Genomic DNA, 22,019 nt, shown 5'->3' with positions numbered 1-22,019 from the left:
ATAACTTGAACAGCTCGTCCTCCCTAAAGAGAAGCCTTGCCTCTGATAATTACCTCTGTGAAATATACATTCATAGGATTTTCTTTAATGGATAATCACATTTACGTAATTCAGCTTAATGATCCAAACTAAATATTAAAGTCTTGCATCAGAAAATCTCTAACCAAACATGACAGGGAGAGACAAAAATCTTTAGCTTTTACTCTAAATAAGTCAAGATTGAAGGTGCAAGATTGACCACCTTCTTTAATGAAGAGTAAACGTTAAACTCTTTGGCTCTATTCAATAGACATTTCACACAGTCGTTGAAAAAAGCTTATTGGTAACTACGACAGGGTTGGAATAATGCCTATGTCGGCCAACCATCCATGTGTTTACTCTGGCACTAACATTAACAGGGGGCTGTACGCTCTGTTACATTATGTGACGTTTGATTATTGAACTAAATCTAAAGTGGCAGAACGTAGTAAACAACCCGCACCTTTGGAGCCCTCAGTCAGACGCTGCAGCAACTTGAGTGCTAGCTGAATCTCCTGGGGTGCCAACTGCTCCACGCCTGGCCAAACAGCCTCCCCGCAAGACTGGGGCAACGATGCAAGTCATGTTATGTTACTGTCACGATGAATTAAAAACAAAAAACAAGTATAAATCAGATTGACATGCATTTTGGGGCAGCTCTACTTCTACAGTACCTTTTTATCGTTTCTACAGGAACATGTGGTATACAAGATTGGTAAATGTTTCTGCAACACATTCCCGTCTTTAACCTCTTTTACATTCTGTTGATAAAGATCGTTCATTTTAAAAATGTATTACATTTGAGTTCTGCCAAATGTTAAACATTGCAGCTTTAAAAATGACTGTTCTGGAGAAATAGAGTAGTTTGAAAATAGGGTTGCGTTAGAACATTAACACTGTAGCGCAATTCAACTTTCTTCAAGACAAAGAGATAGGAACAATCTTTCATTGTCAGCAGTTCTTCTAACTATAAAAGAGCTGTACACATGCCTCTGAGCTATCCTAACAATCAACACTCAATGTAGCCTGACGTGAAGTTAGACAAAGGACAATGTAAAAGTTCATTTCAATAAACATTCATTATTTGTTGAAACTGCTGACTATTAGTCAATTCTGGTAGCAGGCAATTTTGTTCATTCGGTTAGGAGGAATACTGCATGTTCTTTTATAGTGTTTGCCTTTCCTTTACTGCATTTCAGTAGTGTGATGATGGGGGTGTTTTTATGTAAGAGTGGTTTCAAGGATATCCTGTCTGTTCAAGCTGAAAGATGTCCATTTTCTTCAAGGGCATGCACCATCCTTTAACATTTGATTTTCTCATCATGTAGCAGGATGCATATTCCATGTCCAAACATCAACATCACCATGCATATTTGTCTATACAGTAGGTGGACATTTAAAAAATATTATAATTTGTGTTTTGTGGAAATATAGATGATAACAAGATTGATGATAAAACTACTTGTTGTACCAATGTTTTACGGCTTGTTAGACCTTGAGTCATCTGCCAGATGGCCACAGCTGGAAGGATGAGTGTAGGGTGTGGGTGGGGTGATTATTGACCTTGTTTGCCTTTTTGGTAATTGACAGCTTTTAGAGAAACTGGAGTTGCAATACATTTTTGCAATGATCTTTCTGGCCTGGTGGGTCAGCCTGCTTCTTTCCATGAGATGTTCCCATACAAGGAGACATAGTTGTGAGAATGTGAGAATACTCTTAGTGAGCGACCTGCAGATCATGGTCCGGGTGTGTTTGCTGGCGTTGAAGCGCTTTAATGTCCAGAGGAGGGACCCCGTCATTTGACTTTTTGCAGATGTATTCTGCATTAGCCTGAAAGGTGAGTTTATTGTAAATTATTGTAGCTAAATATTACAAGTGAGTGTCCTGCTACACTTCCTGCCCTGTCATAGTAACGGGCTTAAATACGGGCCAAAGGAGATAAAACGTTAGTGAGGTGTAGAGGTGCAGTTGGTGTATTTTGTCACCGTTTAAAAGAGTCTTTGGGCTGAGCTGTCACTGAACTCTTTGCCAGGAAGGGAATAAGCATATTTCCCAGAATGTTGTAATATCCTTTAAACAGAAAGACCTCATCTAGTCCTTCCAGCTGTTTCTCCCTCACTCTTCCTCCACTACCTAATTTCCTACTTCATCCTTCAATCCTTCTTTATTTAACCTCAGGCCTTCTCTTTTTATGTCATTAAATCCTGTCTGACCTGCTTGCTTGTATCTCTTTATTACATTCTCCATGTGAACCTTTATCATTCTCTGAACCTCTCATATCATTTTGCCTGGTCTTCCTGGAATCGGTCTCTTTCATCTTTTCCCGTAAGTCCCTCCCACTGAATAAAATGTTGCCATTGCTGACGTTTGCCTGATTTCATCTTATCATGAAGAAAAAACAACATGATGGGTACGCTGGAGGTACATTTGAGTTCTGAGGGCTCTTGAAGGACTGCCTGAATCGTCTCATTAGAGAAAGGCTCAGTGGCTGTGGAGTCAATTTTGTCTTCTGCTTTTGAATGATGAGCAAGGGAGAATTAAAGTGTGCTGAACCATTAAGGCTGCTCTAGGTGTCATTAGCTTGCGGTTTCATTAGCACGGGTTACTAAAAGAAAGGATAACTTGTCTAGGAAAGAGACAAAACTAAGCATTATCAAAACAGAAAAGATGAATAACTGATGAAAAGCTAAGAGACACATGATGATGGGGGCTAATATTATGTCCTCATGTGTGATATGTGTTAATATTGCTTTGTGTATTCTTAAGATGCTACCCTTGCACTACACACACGCATCAGTTGGCGGTGCCTTTTATTATTTGTTTTTATATTTACTGGATAGCAGTTTTTTAAAGGATTGTTGTGTAATTTTATTACATAACATTTCTAAAAATGATATTCTTACAATGTCCTGGTTTGAGGAGGATTTGAGAATGGTTTGCAGGGATAATCAGATAAATGTCAGTACTGTTGTTTGACATTTTAAGTATTCATAATCCCATGTGACCCAGCTCAGGAAGATAACCTGAGTTCTTTAACGTCCACACTTGGCATACTCCTATATCTTTTATTAATCATCCTTTCTTCACCTCTGCTTCACCAGAAGTTAAAATGTATGTCGTACACGGCAACATGTTACCATAAATACTTTTATTCCAAATTGTTGGGCTACTTCTTTGTGCAAAATGTACTATTGTTTGCATGTATTGGTAGAAGTCTAAACAGGTTAGTCTCAGTACAGTGGCAGTGGCTGTGACAGTAAATATTAAGTACATTTGTTATTTGCAGTAAACTATCAGTGTACACAATGCTCTTTTAAATATGCTACTTTATGTAATTGTTGATATTTTGAATCTTTTTTTATTAACAATCTATGTGCAATTAAGCTGTATTTAATCTTATTTTCTTGATACATCTTTGGTCTGAAAGAGAACATGGCAATCAAATCTTCACACAGACCAAGGTCTTCCAATGTGAAATGTTAACAGTATCATAACCAAAGATATTTAGTTCATTACACAGAAGATTTTGAAAACCAGCAAATACTTGTATTTTTCAAGTTAGACCCACTGCATTTGGATGTTTCAACTGTGTGTAGTTGTATTTTCCCATTGTTCAAACCCTAGCCTGTCCTATGCTAGCTACTGGTGTCAGGTTTGGTTACATGGTCATGTTGAGGTTTTTTCTTGCCATCATTGTTTTAATGCAACATGATGAGGCAACAGTACGTCTTCTGTTGTCACATTACATTATAGCCATTTGACAGTGTCATTTATTCAGACAGCCTGACAGCCAGGCAGCTGTTGATAATGTTAACATCCTGATATTTCTCGTCATAAATATTTAACTCAGTAGTGATTAACTACAAAGGCAGAAAAATGTCTGAAAACCTTAAGTAACCTCAAAGTTCTACACACCAATATTTTGTTGCAGTCTTCAGTATGAATATGTGTTTATAATTTCCCTTAAAAGCTGCTGTCTTCAATCCTGTGATCAATTATTTGAAATATATGTGAGTTGATTAATTGATTAATTGGTTAGATATTCAGCTGCCTAAACAAAAATGTGTTTAAAAGACCTCTTTACACCTGTTTTCACATCCTTACACAAACTCCCACTATCGTTTTGGATTGATTTCAAGTTGACATTAATTGATCTTACCTCATGGCCTTAATGCTCTCTATATTTATGTCCTATCTGTCCATTATAACCCATGTATGTAGCTTAAGATCCTCAGAGATCTCTTGTACAGTATTTTCTACCCTCCAAGACTTAAAGCTAGAAAATAAAGCATTTGTAGCCTTGCGGCTTTGAACCTAGAAACGTCTGAACTGACCTTTTATTTATATTATATATATATATATTCATTCCTAGAATTCGTTTAACCTATATATTTTTTGACCAATATGTTTTGTTAATGTGTTCCTTCTCACACTCAACACATTGATGGTCCAAATATACTCAAAACACTACTAACAGTTCAATATAATATATTTAGCTGTAACTGTGGAGTAATAGGAAAGTGAAATCTAACAATGTCCACTTACTCAAGGTAGTACACCGATCACATCATCAGTGGTTTCATTGCCAGTTATTCCTAATGATTAACACACCTAAACCTATTTGTGTTTTCCAGGTGTGCATGTGAAGCTGCCGTGGTTGGACAGCCAGGGAGACGCAACCGAGGAAAAATGAGGAAAAGCAGAAGTGTTCTCTCAGTCTCTCCCTACAATGTAAGTCAACATGTCCCCAATACATCTCACCAGTTACATAACATACCGGAGATCAATCAAACTAATATTGATGGTGTCATCACCGGAGAGGGGTTTGATCCTACTATGTTTAAAAATATTGTCTTTGACTGGCTCAGTGAAGAGAGCCAACACATAAAATCCCTGACTGAGAGAGACAGAGACACATTTATACCGGAGAGCAAGGATCATTATCAATAAGGAGGAATTCAAGATTTTTCAACTGATAAAAGTAGGACATTGTGTGTGTGTTTCTCTGTGTGTATGCTTGAGAAGAGAGAGGGTGACAGAGAGGGGTTTGAAACAATGTATAAACATTAACAAAGCTTGAAAGCTTAACATTATTTGTTACAGCCCTACTATATTGTAATAAAAGTTGTACAATAGTACTGTGTTTGTTAGTTTATTTTTGGTTACGGGAATATTTCTCACACAAAATAACCATTTGTTTATTAATTACTCACCCTGTGTTATCTCAAACTCTTTAATATATATTCTACAATCTACTACCCTGAACTCCACAACATTACTAGTAAAATTTGCGCGCGCACCAAACTCCATCTGCATCAGAACTGAGCTTGAATTGCTTCTTTGAAAACAAGTGCTTTGATTTGTAACAGTCAAGGGTGGGACAGCTCATGTGCTTGGCACTTATAGATTCACCGTACACTCATGCTGAGGGACAAGAACATGCAGGTGCACTTCACAGAGGATCAAGTGGATGTGATGGGTGTTTTGTACCATAGCTGAAGGTGTGGGTGTGAATTAATCAGTCTCCCTCCATCTCTATCTTTCTCTATCCGTGCAAGTTTGGACAGTGTGTACTTTTATATTGAATTTGCTATTTCTCCGATTACTGTCAGTGTTTCCACTTCACGTCTTTTCACATTTTGTTATTTACTCAATCCTTGACTTTACCTCTTAAGAAATCATGCTATTGTTGAGTAGAATGACTCAGATAAGTGATTTTTAACGAAAGGATCGGCAACATAAAGTGAAGGCCAGGCCGATCCAGGACCAATTCATAGACCCTTTTCACTCTACAAATCAACACATCTTTTATGAGGTGCCAACCACACCTGAGCCTGTAAACCAATTCAATGTAGTTATCAGCCACAGAGTGTGGGCAAAGGGTTCATAGAAAGGGCATTATCTTTGTGAGACCCTGTGTGAGTAGAGACTAATACAAGTAATACGATCAGATAAGATATGATACACCTTTATTGAACCGTAGAAGGAAAAACAGGTGTTATAGCAGCACAAAGACAGAAATAAGAACAAACAAATACAGCAGTAAAAAAATTTTTTAAACTATTAAATTAAAGTTGCTGTATACAACTATACGAGTACAAATAATAGATATTAGATACAAACTATATTTAATCCTCATATAGTACATACATTATAATGTTAGTGATGGTAGCAATATGAAAAGGAGGAGGTTTTGAGATTAAAGCACCGATGGATCAGCTTGGTATCTGTCCTCTCTGATGTAGACTTTGGAGCTGTATAGTAGTTGAGTGTAGGGGGTGGTGGGGGTGTTACCTGTCGGGTGGTTCAGTAACTTTATGATGTCACTCCTGGTTTTCTGTAGTCTCAGGGGAGATCTTTTTGCAACAAGCGTTGGCGCTGGAATCAGGGCAAGCAGCTTTGTATCTGACACCTGCTCCAGGAGGTGTTCTTAGGGATTTCTGTCTGAATCTGATACAATATGCTGACGGAGCCGGCTGTATCTCCCTGCATCCAGGCTTTATGCAACAACTTAATTTAAGTATACAGCTTACTCAAATACTCTGTTATTTGTGTAAAAGCTCTTAACTGATGTTGTTTGTGTGAATAGTTATAACAGATGAGCAAACTGAGAGTGAACAGCCTACTTTCTTTGTTGTGTGCTTATGTGTTTCCATTTAGTCATGCACAACAAAGCCTGTGTATTTACAGTAAACGTTTTAGTGAAAGTGTTTCCTGAATCAATGAAGGTAAGTGTGCTCAGGTATAGGACATCGTTTTTGGCTTTCAGTTCGAACAGAATAAATGTGTTTTAGCTATTGATGCCCAGCTGTGATTCAATATAAGTGGTGTGCTCATATGTGAGTGTGTGTTAATGCTTTTAATGATTTGACACATCATCAACTTGACTCTTGGATTGGGTTATTGTGTGTGTGTGTGTGTGTGTGTGTGTGTGTGTGTGTGTGTGTGTGTGTGTGTGTGTGTGTGTGTGTGTGTGTGTGTGTGTGTGTGTGTGTGTGTGTGTGTGTGTGTGTGTGTGTGTGTGTGTGTGTGTGTGTGTGTGTGTGTGTGTGTGTGTGTGTGTGTGTGTGGTTGTGAGTGGTTGTGAGTGTTATTGGACTGGTGTGCTGAGGGGAGGAGAGATGCAGATCACAGCTAACCAGCTCTGATGTGATCAGCTCTGACTGTTCATCTCTGTTTGTGTGTGTGGATGTGCTGAATGTTTTTCACTTGAATGCATGACACTGTTGGTATGTGACTCTGCCTATTCATGACTGGATTTATACCTATCTCGGCATGCCAACCTTTCACACATTCAATTAAAGTCTATTTCCTAAAGTTGGCAGCGAAGTGTGTCTATGCTCACATTACTCTCATCAAGTCCTGAAAATATCTAACGTAGCAGATTACATTTGACCTTTTAACCTCCCCGTCTTATTTGTTTTATGTCATTAATTCAGTAAACATTACTGTTATTAAAGGGGTTACTTTGAATAACGCTGACCAAAAAATTCTGTTTTTAGATGTGTACTTACTTGTTTAACCATATTTCTTTGCCTAAATCTCACCAAACCTAAACCAAAGAAGGAGCATGTAGGAAAACATTACAATAGGATTCTGGAAGGCAAAGACAAATAATGACCTTATAAGAAATCGGTCAAGGCAATAATGAATCGCATAGCTTGGTTTTCTGCATTTTACCAACACTACTTCAGTTCCTGAGTTCTGCTCACTTCTTTTAACTTTCATCTATTTTTCCATCTCTCTCTCACTTTCCCTCTTCTGCTCTGGCAGTTGATCTTGTACTTAATGTAAAGGGCGCATGGGTCAAACTGAACAGCTGTTCGTTCTCCAATTAGAGAGCTTGGAAACTGAGGGTTGAATCTTGGCCAGCAGAATGCTCTGTTCTCACTGACTCTTCTGGCTCTTCAATGACATCTCTCTCACCTCCCTCCACTGTCTCTGGGTCAGCTTTAATCACTATTATCTTCTGCCACCCTCTCTTCTCACTCTTGTGTCTGGTCAGGGGGATAGTAGTGATACTGGTTACCACAGCAACATAGTTCTTCTCCCATGGCATCTTGGGATTATACTAACTGTTACCTCTTACCCTAACCGGCACAACGGTAACAGGGGCCTAATAGTCTATCAGCATTGTTTTAAATGCACTACTTTTCCTTTACTGAATGTTCTCCTGTTGGGTTGTTAGTGTGGTGCTTGAGTTCCCTGCACTTGAAAAGAAGAATATATTCATTAATTAAACTGAAATTGTTTGTTTATCAGTTTCTATTGCTCACTTCATCCTGTGTTCTACAAAAAGAAGAGGTGAAGACAGGGGCTACAGCTTGATGGTCTAAAATAAATGGATGTTTAACCAAATGTAACAGAAGACAAGAAAATCAAAAGAAATACACATTTAAGTTAATAATAATAATGATAATAATAATAATAATAATAATAATAATAATACACTTTATTTGTATAGCACCTTTCATGCACAAAGCAGCCCAAAGTGCGTTACAGAAAATATAACAACAATATTAAAATAATATTAAAATAAATACAGAACAAGATAAAACATCTACAGTGATCCTAATGAAATTCCCTTGAATTAAAGCTGACAAGAAATTAAAATAGGTTAAAATAAAACAATTTTAAAAAGATGCTTTAACAAATACTCTTCTGTTCATTTACTCAGACCTAATGAATAGTGAAACACCAGAATTGTTGCTTCTTAATATTCTATGGATTTGACTCCTGTGTTTCATCCTTTAAAATATAGCATTACTATGTAACACTTGCGCTTCTGTTGGCTAGCTTTCAAACACATTGCATTATAAGAAGCAGGACATCTTTCAGATGTTGACACAACAGGTCCGGCCAGCTAACCAATCAGAGCAGACTGGGCTCTGGTTTCAGACAGAGGGTGAAAAGAGGTGCGGCAGAAAAGGCAGTATGAGACGAATAAAGAGCTTTTTTAACATTTAAAGCATGTAAACATATCACAGAAGAGGCACGAAGATATGAACCCGAAAATGACCATAATAGAGCCTCTTTAATAGATTTGGTTAGAAATTATGAATCCATTAGACTTTAGAGCAGGGGTGTCAAACTCAACTTCATCGCGGGCCTCATCAGCCGGTTGTAACTTTAAGACTATATACAAATACATATATAAATATTTAATATATATAAAATAATGTATTATATTACATTATTGCCTCTGCATTGGATTATTAGGATAGGGTAATAACTTCATAATTAACTACGTCTGAAATCAGAAGTCTAGGGCAAAACATTGCAAGTCTCTTCAGTGTCAAAAGTCAAAAAAGTCAAAGTCCAAATCCAAAAAAGAAGTGACATTTTGAAAAAAAAAAATATTTTGAAAAAAGAGTCAAAGTCAAATTTGAGATGCATTGTGGGACATGTAGTTTATGGGCGACTTGCTTCTGTAAATCGGCATGTAACCGTATAATAAACATATTATATTCTTTGCAAGCTCTTGTGGGGCCACAGGAAGTGAAGTCACAGCCGCATTTGGCCCCCGGGCCTTGAGTTTGACACCCCTGCTTTAGAGGTTTATGGGTGAGCTTGATGTTAACACTCAAGGGGAAAGATTGATGTAATACATACTGCAGGGGAAAATGCTTCTTTTAAAAGGGGGGTTGGGAATTATTTTTAGAAATGAAAATCTGTCACAGCATGGATTCAGTCTGGATCTCAATCTGGTGTTCATGCTTTGTTTCATCTCAGCTGTTGTCTCAGTCTCTCCAATACATGTTCATGCATACTGAATAAATTAATCTGAAAAACACTTGACAAGGCCCTTAGTGAATTATATTGAACACTCAACCCTCTCAAAAGCTACATTAATCATACATCACATGTTGCTATAGAGAGAAAGTATAGGCAATTTATGTGATCTCTTGTCTGAGTCACGGTGATAGGATTGTGATAAAGAAAGAAGATGATAAAAAAAAGGTGGCATAATAATTCACCAAACATTTTTATTAATATCCTGTGCCGCTGTCAAAATCATTTGTCCTAAAGTTACCTTTTTATTTAAAGGACACCATCCTGTCTCTGTTGTGTTTCTCAAATCTAATAATTATTTATTTGTATATTTAAGTCTGATGATTTATTTAATCAACTCTGACGAAGAGGAAGCTAATAAAAATAACTCCATTAAAGAAGAATGACTCTCTTAAATAGATCAGACAAATTTAAGAGCATCGATAATCATGTTTTGTGTTATTTATCCATTCAAAGAACACTTTCTAAGTGTCAATGCACAGTATGTACTATATAAGATGCATGTTTGCCTCCCCCTTCCTCTTTCTCCCACTCTCGCTCTTCTTCCTTTCACCCTCTTATCTCCGTCTATCTCCCTCTCTTATTAATTTCTCTCTGCTTTATTCACCCTTCTCTGCAAGTCATCGTGCGCTGCCCCAGCTGTTTGCTTCTTTTTCCTGTTATCCTCTCTTATTTTTCTATCTGTCATCTTTCTCCCACTCTTCATACCTCCCCCTCTATAACTGATGGGAAGCAGGTGTTGTTTTCCAAGCTCATCTCCTAATTTCCTCCCTATTGTGTTGTTGCCTTGGTGTCGGAATGGTGAGAGTGCAGAGGGATTTGGATGTTGGTGTGGGCGGCTGAGAAATGGGAATTGTGCCAGTCAAGGCTGTGCTGAGATACATTATTATTATACTTATCACTTTATATGCTTTACAGCCTATTTAAGCTAAGAGGGAGAGAGAAATAAAAACAGGTTTCTCACAGTTGGCGGCTTAACTTTCTCTAATCCTAAATTGGTCTCAAAAGGATTTTATGTTTTTGTTCTAAAGAGGGTTTGGACAAAGTCTGTCTCCTTCCAAAGCTCCCAAATATACTTGCATAGAAAGCCTGAGTTATGTATGCTAATTGAGTCATGTGAAAGCCTGGAATGATTTAAATGATTGGATGTGAAGTTGAGAAATGTTTCAACTTTCTTCTTTTTTTGCTTAAAAAAAATACAACTTATACTTTCGTCTAGAAACTCTATTCAAACTTAAAATGTTTCACATCTCTCAGACATTCTGCGAATAATTAAATTACTTGTTTAAATATTCAACTTTTCCTTGTCTTAGAAATGACCTTTATAGAGTTAACATTGGTGTGTATGGGACGTCATGTTAAGAGTTAAAGTGCGTGACATCACATAGAGTGGAGGGCATGTAAACATTTATAATGTTCCTATAGACTCTCTCCAATAAAACGTTATTAACCCTGTTGACATGTGGTGTTTTCATATCCTAGAAGTCATATCATAAGCAGTAAACATACTCCATTGCTTACTGAGCATTTCGGTCTTGGATCAACAGTGTACCAATGACATTTAAAGCCAACGTTTCACACACTACAGACTTAAGGAATCAATACTGTCAACATGCATGTGGGGATTTTCATATTGCCACAACAAAATACAGAGAGCCAAGGTGTAAAGGTTTTACATTTGCTCTCCTTCTCACACTTGTTGGTAATACACTTACTATGAATAGGTACCCGATAGAACATCCAAACTATCCCTTCAACCATTCAGCTTGTACAACCCATATAAAGCTCCCATCTGCAATAAGTCCTTGTAATCATTGGAAAAAACTGCTCTTTTTTTAAAGTATGCATCTGTTAGTTTGTGTTTTCATTATGCATCCCAAACTACTTGGCTATGGTTGGAGAGAAATCCTCTTAATGTAAGAAAAACAGAACTGTTTGTATGAGACGGTACATGAATAATAGTCTCCTGTTTTTGCCTCGGTATAGACATCCCACCTCTCTCTACTTTGTTACTTATCATAAACGTAGGTGACTTCAACACGTGTTGGTCTAACTGTAGAGGACAGTCATAAATCACATGACGGCAAAAGGCCAGGGAAGGTCGGTGTTTGAACAAATGACCAATGCTTTTCAGGTGAGTACACTCTCAAAAGGCTGTGTGCTGTATGGTCTGAAGATAAATTAACTGTTGACAAGTCTGCAAAGGGACATTATAGTCTTCGTATTAATCTTATCTAGATTGTTATCCTAACAACCTGTGTTGTTAGGTGTGTGTATTTCGTTGATGTGTGTTAGACTAATGAGTCCTTAATTGTCCTCGGATGACATAGGCTGCTTGGGTTTGTTGTTGCAAATAGGCTAATGGTCTTTTACACCTTTCCCATCCTTTTCCAGCCCCACAAAAACAAACACACCCCTCACATGCACATAAACGGCATCACAGCAGTTAAGAGTCATCTAAGGATAGCAGGGAGCGCACATTAAAGGAACAAGTGTCTTAGCACATGTCGCACCTCAGTTTTTACTGCAACATTTTTCATTATCATAATGGTTCTTAGATCTCATTTAAATTGATTTCTTTAAAAGAACAGGGTGAGTATGTTTGTCTAAAACTACCTCTAAGAAAAGCTTAAAACTATAATGTATTTAAACCTAGTATACGTACGTGCCAGCTGTAACTGTAACACTGCAAAACATGTTTAGTTTTGACATGGTAATCTTGGCTTTAGCTATTAATAACCTAGTAAGGATTTGAATGCAAAACTTAGAAATAGATTGAAAGCTGATGAAAGCCGATCTGGTGTAAGAAAATTAAAGTATAGGTCTTAAGTACACACACCTCAAGTAGTCATACCATTGCATCTTCTGCCTTGACTTTCTTGACCTTTCTTTTCTTATAAAATATTAGGTGATTAAAAGCCGTGTCACAGCTTTCTGTCAGTCAGACCATTTCAATTGGTAAAAGACTGTCCATTCACGTATACTTCCGTCTCTTTCTTCTCTCAGTTGAAGAAATGTTCTGATATCTTCCAACGCTGAAGAAAAAGAAAAAATGACTCACATTTCGAGTGAGCTTTCACTCCTTGTCCTTGATGTCCTTAAAAAGTAATACTTTCATGCATTATCACGTAGGTTTTTGCAACAAATCTAGAAGTTACTAATATCAGCGAAGGGCAAATGGAATGACAGCATTAACACTATAGCCATTTTATTAGTTACAAATTGCTTACACATTGGCAGGCAATTGGCATGATGCTGTCCTCGGTTTGCATTTCGATTCAGTGTGCTTTCTATTTTAAGGGCATTATCTGATTTGAGATTCATTAAGTCTTAAGCTCCATCTGTTTGTTTGTACACATGTCCTCTCTGTTATTCCCTCTGTGTTGAGTGTGATTTTGTTTCTTTCTGTCTCTGCTGGCTCTATTGTATTCATCACCAACCTCAATCTTCCTTTATGTATCCTCTCTGTTCTCCAGTGCAGTTCATTTCACTCTCCTATCTAACTGTGTCCTTGGCTTTCCATCACCTTATTGAATTATAATATAAATGTATTATTGTCCATTCTTCCTTACTCACGACTCACCATCTCTCAGAACTAGGGCTGAGTGATTTGGCCTAAAAATAAAATCTCGATTTTTTTCTAACTAATGGAAAATTTTCGAATTAAACCTCGATTTTTTTCAGTTTTTTTCAGTTTTTTTCTAAACAAACCAGACCAAGGCAAAATTTAAATACATGTTTTCTTTATTAACACAATACAAATAAATGAGATTACCAAGTAGTCTAGGCCTATGTGAACAAATCAGTTGTTCAAGAATAAAACAAATAAAATAAAAACAGCACCACTTGGCTGTCATTAATGTGCAAAGATTTTTTTTAAATCAAACTGAAAACAAAAATCTCTTGTAGGACATCCCTGAAAAAACTTGTAAAATGAAATACAACATATAATATCGGGCAGAGCTGCAGGTCGGGTAGTCACAGGCAATGTGGCTGAGTTTTGTGCGCGTTCGAGAAGGGTCTAGCTGCGGCCGCGGACAGTACACGATATGCCCACCTGACACGACACTACGGTGGCTGAGAGGCACTACTGTTAAAAGCGAATTGACGATATTTACATCATACAGCCCATGCAGTATAATATTTTACAAATGATGAATTACAGCAAACATGTGCAATATATCCATTATTACAGCTCCGTGGGCTTGGCAGTAAGGCGATATGGTCCGTTGTTATTGTGCATTCATGGGTAAAGAGAAACTCATGTATTATTGAACACGTAACATGAACGTGCCAGGCAGCGCGGTCCCGTGGGTTAGATGCGCGTTCATAATGCAGAGGGAAATAACTCTCAGAATAACGTTATTAGCACATTGTACAACTTGAGGAACGAATGTTTTTAATAAGGGCTATACAAACATTCATACTGGGTAGTTTATTTAGTTTAAAAAAAAGTATCCAACGAGTTACAGACCACTCTTTCCCAATGTAAGTAAATGGGAAAAAGTGTTTCTGGGCCCAGCAACCTAAAGGAAGTGTAGTACCGCCATTTGGCCACAACGAATATTCTCATCAGACTCCGGCGCACTTTCTGGGGGCTTGGTTCAACCTCCACTGTCCGGGGCCGCAGCTACTGTAGACCCTTCTCAGCCAGCGTAGTGTCGTGTCAGGTGGGCGTGTCGTGTAGTGTTGTGTAGTGTTGTGTACTGTCCGCGGCCGCAGCTAGACCCTATTGGCGCGTTCTGGAAAGTGAGAGAGTAAGCTACTACGGAGTCCCTTAAAGCAAAACAAATCTGCGGAGTCTAGAAATGTTTTTAAATCGCGATTTTTCGGTTCAGCCATTTCACAAACCGTAGGAAAGTAAAATGCAAATTAATCGTTAAAACCGAAAAAATCGGCCAGCCCTACTCAGAACACGTGTCTGTGTTTCTTTCTGTTCCCTGCGCTTTTTTAAAAAGTGGGCACTGTGGCAGAGCCTATTTTAATTTCATAAATGATGTTTCCACAGCTTCTTGGAGCATTTAATTATTTTTCATGTATTTATATACGCATCTGAAAAGCAGTTGCCAAGCAGATTTATCTCTCAGATGTGTTGTGTCTCACCTTCATAACAAAGGAATGAGCAATAATGAAAATTACACTGACATTTATTATTAACTGTGAAACTTAGATTCTTCTCTAAATACACAGCAAGGAATGACAATAATTGACAGGTGTGCCATCAAGCTTAGAATAATTCTTAGTAATCATGCTGACAGTATATAGTGTTCAGTGTTTCCCCTAGGTATACTGCTTTGGGGGGGTGCTGCCTGAGGAGGGGGGGGGGCATTGGGATATAAGGCAGGGGCAGGGCTGAGTCCATGGAGGGGTTCTCGGGCGGACGGCCCGGGGGCAAGGCAGAGTCCATGGAGGGGCGAAGGCCACAGCGGGCAAACTCAGGGGGGCGAGCATAAGGGCAAAGACCGCGGCATTCAGGGGGCCGGGCTCGAGGGCGAAGACCGCAGCTCTCAGGGGGCCGGGCTCGAGGGCGAAGATCGCGGCACTCAGGGGGCCGGCCTCAAAGTCGAAGACCGCGGCTCTCAGGGGACCGGTCTCGAAGGCGAAGACTGCGGCTCTCAGGGGCCGGGCTCGAGGGCGAAGACCGCGGCTCTCAGGGGGCCGGGCTCGAGGGCGAAGCAGGCGGCGACGAAACAACTCCGGAGGACGGGCAGGACCCGGTGTCGTTGGGACAGGCTTCGGCAGGATCCCCCACGGAAGAGGACCAGGAGTTGGCAAGACCCCCGGCGAGACAGGTGACGGCGGGACCTCCAACGGAACAAGACATGGGATTGGCAGGACATGGAGTTGGCAGGACCCCCGGCAGAAGAGTTGTCGGCGGGACCTCCAACGGCACAGGACATAGGGTTGGCAGGACCCCCGGCAGAAGAGTAGTCGGCGGGACCCCCAACGGGACAGGACATGGAGTTGACAGGACCCCCAGCGGAAGAGTAGTCGGCGGGACCCCCAACGGGACAGGACATGGAGTCGGCAGGACCCCCAGCGCAACCTCCAACGGCACAGGACATAGGGTTGGCAGGACCCCCGGCAGAAGAGTATTCGGCGGGACCCCCAAAAGGACAGGACACAGGGTTGGCAGGACCCCCGGCAGAAGATTAGTTCGCGGGATCCCCAACGGGACAGGACATAGGGTTGCCAGGACCCCCGGCAGAAGAGTAGTCGGCGGGATCTCCAACGGCACAGGACATAGGGTTGGCAGGACCCCCGGCAGAAGAGTAGTCGGTGGGACCCCCAACGGAAGAGGACCAGGAGTTGGCAAGACCCCCGGCGAGACAGGTGACGGCGGGACCTCCAACGGAACAAGACATGGGATTGGTAGGACTCTCAGCGGGACCTCCAACGGAACAGGACATGGAGTTGGCAGGACCCCCGGCAGAAGAGTTGTCGGCGGGACCTCCAACGGCACAGGACATAGGGTTGGCAGGACCCCCGGCAGAAGAGTAGTCGGCGGGACCCCCAACGGGACAGGACATGGAGTTGGCAGGACCCCCAGCGGAAGAGTAGTCAGCGGGACCCCCAACGGGACAGGACATGGAGTCGGCAGGACCCCCAGCGCGACCTCCAACGGCGCAGGACATAGGGTTGGCCATGGGTTCTGGGGCTGGGACCATGGCGTGCCGTTGAGATAATTGACTACCTCTCTTCACTACTGGAGGCATATCAACAGTCGTTTTTAAAGCACATTAAACTGTACGTCACCTCGTACAGGCTGTCTGCTGGGTCCATCTTTTGGTTGGTTCGTACTGTTACGGATGAGCGAAGCAAGCAAGGATAACAAACAGAACACTCCCCGGTGAACACAGTCACAGACAAACGACGAACCAACAATGACAGACGGAAAAAACAGAACTTAAATGCACACAGGACTAATCAAGGAAACAAGAGACAGGTGAGGAGGGAGGAGAAAACACAGGGGCACCAGGGGAAAACAATCAAGAAAACAGATAGGAGGGAACAGGTAGGAGGGAACACACACAGACAGGAAACCAAAGACAGGTCGAAACAAGACAGAACACAACGCAGACAGAAAAACAGATCTAGACAAGACAAAACACAACACAGACAGATCGTGACACGTTAGAGTCAAAAACACTAAACTCACAACTTAAAATGAAAGCTTTTAGTTTATTTAATAAAAGAGCACATGTTCAATGTTAAAAGTGACAGTAGATATAGATTAGTTGCAATTTGGTTCCAAACACAAAATAATATATATATTTTGTTTTTTAAACACCTTGAATTTCAGGGGGGGCAGAGGGCTCCGTTGGCGGGGCGCAGCGTTCCCTCCAAGAAAATGGTAGGGGAAACACTGGTGTTTAAGTAATGCTAGGAAAATGTAAATCCATGCAAATCGTCTATGGTACCAGGTCAGTGCATACACTTATCTAACATTGAATTTATACAGTTGAGTGTTTGGGCTATTGGAGGAAAGGACAAGCTAGTGGCTCGTTTTAAATCAAATTGGGCAATACATCGCTAGAGTTTTTTAACAATACAGCAAGTCCACAAATGTATATGTTGTATCTGCTACCACAAACATGCAAGTTGAGTCAAGTATTCCATAACCTTGTTTACCATAAGCACATATTAAACAGAAAAGAAAGCCACCACCCACGTAGCAGAAAGTCAGCTTCACTTTGTCTCATTCTGTATTAAGAAAGAATGAATTGAGTTCTACCCCGATCACTGGCATTGTTTAGTTTGGTAAAACACAGAAGCTGTGAGTAGGTGGGAGAAGCCAAAAAGGCCAAGAAGAGCTGCTGAGGGACTAAAATTGGGAGTCTGTGTTTACTCAAATAAGTGTTTACTACTGAAGACACAGTAGGATTCAGGCTTGAAAATAAAGAAACTGTAAAAACGATTTGTTCTTCAATTCAGCCAACTTTGACTAGACTAGTAAAACACTCCCTCAGAGTTATTTACTGTATACAAAGCTCTCTACACCATTGGCAAGGAGGTGAGTTTGATGATCAAGTGACAATGGCTCCAATTTAGAACGGCAGCTATTTTCATTATGAAATATAACCACTGGACTCAGAGCAAGGAAGTTATACATTTCAAACGTACAAGTTCTCCCTGTGCCTTAGGTTTCATGCAGGTTGTAGTCACACATGGGACTAGCTCCAGCGAACGGTCTTGTCTCTATATTAAATAACAACCATGATAAAAAAAGGAAAATTGCATTGATTGTAAGAAAAACAACATTGTCACTGTGGATAAAAGGAGGTGAGATCTTTCATTTCTTGTTGAGTGTGTAAGGATGTTTTTTTACAATCGTTGTCAAACTGAGAATGATTTTTCTCAGGTTTTGAGAACTATAAGCTGATGATACAGTCGAGATAAAGATGTATCCTGCCCTTCAGACTTCCATGTAAATTCGAGAGAGCAGCTGAGAAATAAACATGTGATTTATACAATGCAAGCAGTGTGCTAGAGACAGCTCACACTAACGAGACAAATTAGGGTAGTAAATGGAAGGAGAAGCCAGAGGGGATCTGTGTGTGAAGAGAAAAGACTCGACTCATGTGGGATTCATGCAGTCGTACTGTACAACGAAATAATTTTTAGCAGATCTTGTTTTTACATTTGTTTAAGTCATCATAATGTGAATCATCAAAGGTTTGAAGACTGCTTTTTTCTTGTGATATTTTTTGAAGACTCAACTACCGGTAGTCTCAAGTACATTTGGGTTGTGTAGGATTTTTTTCTGCCCTCCTAAATGATTTCATCTGAGACGAAGAGGTGTCAACCTTATAAATATGTTGTTATAGGTCACAAGAAACTGAGGAGTAGTGCGTATACAACACCGTCTTTAGTCAGAAACAAGCCTGTGGCGCCCCTTAGTGGGCAAACGGTTAGAAAGCTCGAGAAAAAAGTTAGGAGTTGTAATTAAACACAGTAGTAACTTTGAGTTGAGTTCTTTATTATTGGTTTAATGTTATACTTACTTCCCACTTCTCTTTGGCTCTCACTGAAAATAAGTGTGTTCTTTAATTGTATACACTTATTTTCCCTCTCTTGTCAGGACTGCAAAGAGCCTCCAGATTGCTGCTTCAGTGAGTCTTTCACCTCTCCGTCGTACACGCTGGGTGTTGACCTGCGCCGTGGCCGACGCCGTTTCTCAGGCAACCTGCAGTTACCCCCGTTGTCATGGCGTCAGGGGTCAAGGACACCTGATGAAGAAATCATAGCGAGGCCAACATCTTTGCCCTTTGGAGCCCCTCCCAGGATAGATATCACGCCGGTTGATCCCGAATGGTGAGTGAACAGAAAAATTAAATCCAACAAACACAAACGTGCTCAATGGCAGTAGAAGCACTTTGTTTAGGAAAACATTTGAACGACCTAGAGACATTCAAACACCTGGAGAAATCTAAACATTAGGATGATTTTTCTGTAACTGGAAAGGGATATGCTTTAGATAATGTAGCATTTCTTCTACATGAATAAAGATGCAACACTTAAAAAGCATTGAATGTTAGTTTTTGTCCCAGTGTCCTGCAAAACAGAATCAGAATATCTTTATTGTCACCATACAAAGTATACAAAAATGATTTTGTAGTGAAAGTTGGCAAACCTCACCTTAAACAAAGACTACCTCAGCTTATGTTTTAAACAAAGAATATATTATCTGAAATTAAACATAAACCTTCAGGGAGAAAGAGTTTAATTTCTCAATGTAGACTGCAGTCTGCAACTAGATTTTGTTAAGCCCATACTTATATTGATATTTAGGAATTGATAAAAAAAATTGTAAATCTGATATTTTTTATATATTCTCTGAATGGGGACCAAGTTCCATACTGTGCAGGAAATGTCAAACTTGAAAAATTAGCTTGTTAGTGCTCTCTGGTGGACAAACTATGTAAAGCTTCTCAAGCTTCTCAATAATTTCCAACCTAGTTTGGAATTTCTGTGTTAAAATGTCTTAAATGTCTCTGGTCATCACATAGACTAATACTAATATAGCTGCAATAAGGTACCACAGTTTCATTTATAAACCCCACATATGTTGACACCTTGTCTATAAGGTGTGTACTTGTCGTACCTACAGTAAGCCTCTTTCTTGTTGTTCTACGCTTGAGCCTGGACTATGTCGGGACTTTTCTACAGCTTTTGATGGAGCAATGTGGATTTTGTTTTGGTTGCGAAGCATCCGAAAAAATTGCATGAATATGAGATGTTAATGGTGAATGTCTGTCCAAATCTACTAACAGGCTGACGTTCACCAATTGCATAACTGGAATTTTAAGTACTAATCATTGGAGAAAGTTATTTGTCAAACCACAGAATCCCTCAGTTATACTAAGCAAAGACTCAGCTTCAGAAAATGTGTTAGAAGCCCTCTCTGCATTTGTGATTGAGCTGCCATGTAGCACTAAGCCTGTTGTTGATTACATTGCCTTGCTTCATTATTTATGCAGCATGCCACACACACACGCACACGCACACGCACACGCACACGCACACGCACACACAGCAACAGGTACCATGTATCAGTTTCAGATAACAGATACTCAAACACAACAGCAAGTGGCCAGTGTCTGGGCAGTCGGCCAGTTGTCCAGTCGTGTCAAATTCAGACATGCTTTTACAAAACTAGCTAATCACTCCTGATTGGACCCGAGTCACTTGAGGAACACTTTAAATAGAGTAGCCAGGTGATTAATTTCTTACAGTGAGATGAATAAGGACTGCAGGGAAGATTGGTGCTCATCAGTCCTGATTGGTGCTGCACTTAAGTTTATGGGTGTTCATGTGTCCTGTATAGACATCTGGTGACCTTTTTAAATATACATATATATATATATGATCACGTTTTATTTAATCTACTTATTGACTAATCATTGTGTCTTTTTGCAATACAGGACCTATTATGGAAATAAATAATGAGCAAACTTAAAAAACAAATGAGAAATACATGTATTACCTTCATGACATAACGTTCTCTGATGAATCACATTGAACATAAAATCCTGCTTATTGAGTGAATGTTTGAAGATCTGAAATTTAAATTGCTACCAGAAGGGAGCAGTGTGTACACGGTTGACTGGACAAGTTTACACACACATTCACACAAACACACTGGTGACAGATTAAAGGAACAAGCTAAGTAGAAGAGTAGATGCTTCCACACTGATGGTTACTGAATGGGTTGATGAGTGTGAAAATGATGCAAGCAAAATGTGTTACGGCATGCATGGTAGGGGAATAATACACTTCCAGAGACATGGAGGCACGGAAACCTTTCTTGTGTTGGCTTGTGGCAGTAATTTTAATATATAACCTTTTTGATATATATCAAATCATACAATGAAATTCTTTTTTCTTAACAGCATGTTTGTTTGTGGCTGTTCAGTCCACTTGGGCAAATGCAGAGTTTATGCCAGACGAGCTGTCTGTCAGTCGTCAGTAACCCTGGTGGTGGAGGCAGACATGTTTCCCCACATGTAATTTTCTCTCTTGGCCTTCCTCTCTTTTAAAAAGCTATCACACTTCGTCTCCTCCAGGCAACACTGCTGCTATATGTCAGGGTCAGCAGAAACTTCCCGAAGGTCCTAAAGTCTAATTGCTCCCTTCCCTAGAAAAGCCTGAAGTTTGTGTGTGTGTGTGTGTGTGTGTGTGTGTGTGTGTGTGTGTGTGTGTGTGTGTGTGTGTGTGTGTGTGTGTGTGTGTGTGTGTGTGTGTGTGTGTGTGTGTGTGTGTGTGTGTGTGTGTGTGTGTGTGTGTGTGTGTGTGTGTGTGTGTGTGTGTGTGTGTGTGTGTGTGTGTGTGTGTGTGTGTGTGTGTGTATTATATGCATGTCTATATGTCTGCGGCACAATTAAAGTACCCGTCATCAGCTCAGCTCCTCGTCTCCTCTCAGTCCCCTCTTTCCCTTGTACTTATTTAGGTGCTTAAATCAATGTTTGGAAGGAGGTGGAGGGAGCAAGAAGTTATTTTGGGATTCAATTATTCTTCCTGCTGATGCACACAATTGTTTCACTGTGCCTCATGGATTGTGTGCGTGGCTGGGTGTGCTTGTGCCACCGCCTGAGAAAAGCCAGTATGGTGCAGAAGAAACCTGTAAATAAGTGGCAATAACTGAGTCAGGGACTGGTGAATAAACTGGATACATGTGTGTTTATTAACAGGTGTCTTTGGCATGTACA

General features: G+C 40.1%; 1 protein-coding gene across 1 annotated transcript in view; it reads left to right on the top strand.

The window, feature by feature from the left end:
• pde4ba (phosphodiesterase 4B, cAMP-specific a) overlaps positions 1–22,019 on the top strand; it is a 161,237-nt gene that overhangs the window by 21,909 nt on the left and 117,309 nt on the right. Inside the window, exons 2-3 of the mRNA XM_079677595.1 lie at positions 4,653–4,749; positions 18,893–19,125. Coding sequence (XP_079533721.1) covers positions 4,708–4,749; positions 18,893–19,125 — 275 coding nt within the window. The 5' untranslated portion in view covers positions 4,653–4,707. The remainder of the gene's footprint in view (positions 1–4,652; positions 4,750–18,892; positions 19,126–22,019) is intronic.

Source organism: Notothenia rossii (genome assembly GCF_949606895.1).
Source record: "Notothenia rossii genome assembly, chromosome: 1".
Taxonomy (NCBI): domain Eukaryota; kingdom Metazoa; phylum Chordata; class Actinopteri; order Perciformes; family Nototheniidae; genus Notothenia; species Notothenia rossii.
The sequence above is the reverse complement of the archived record's forward strand: the minus strand, read 5'-3'. Positions and strand labels throughout refer to the sequence as shown.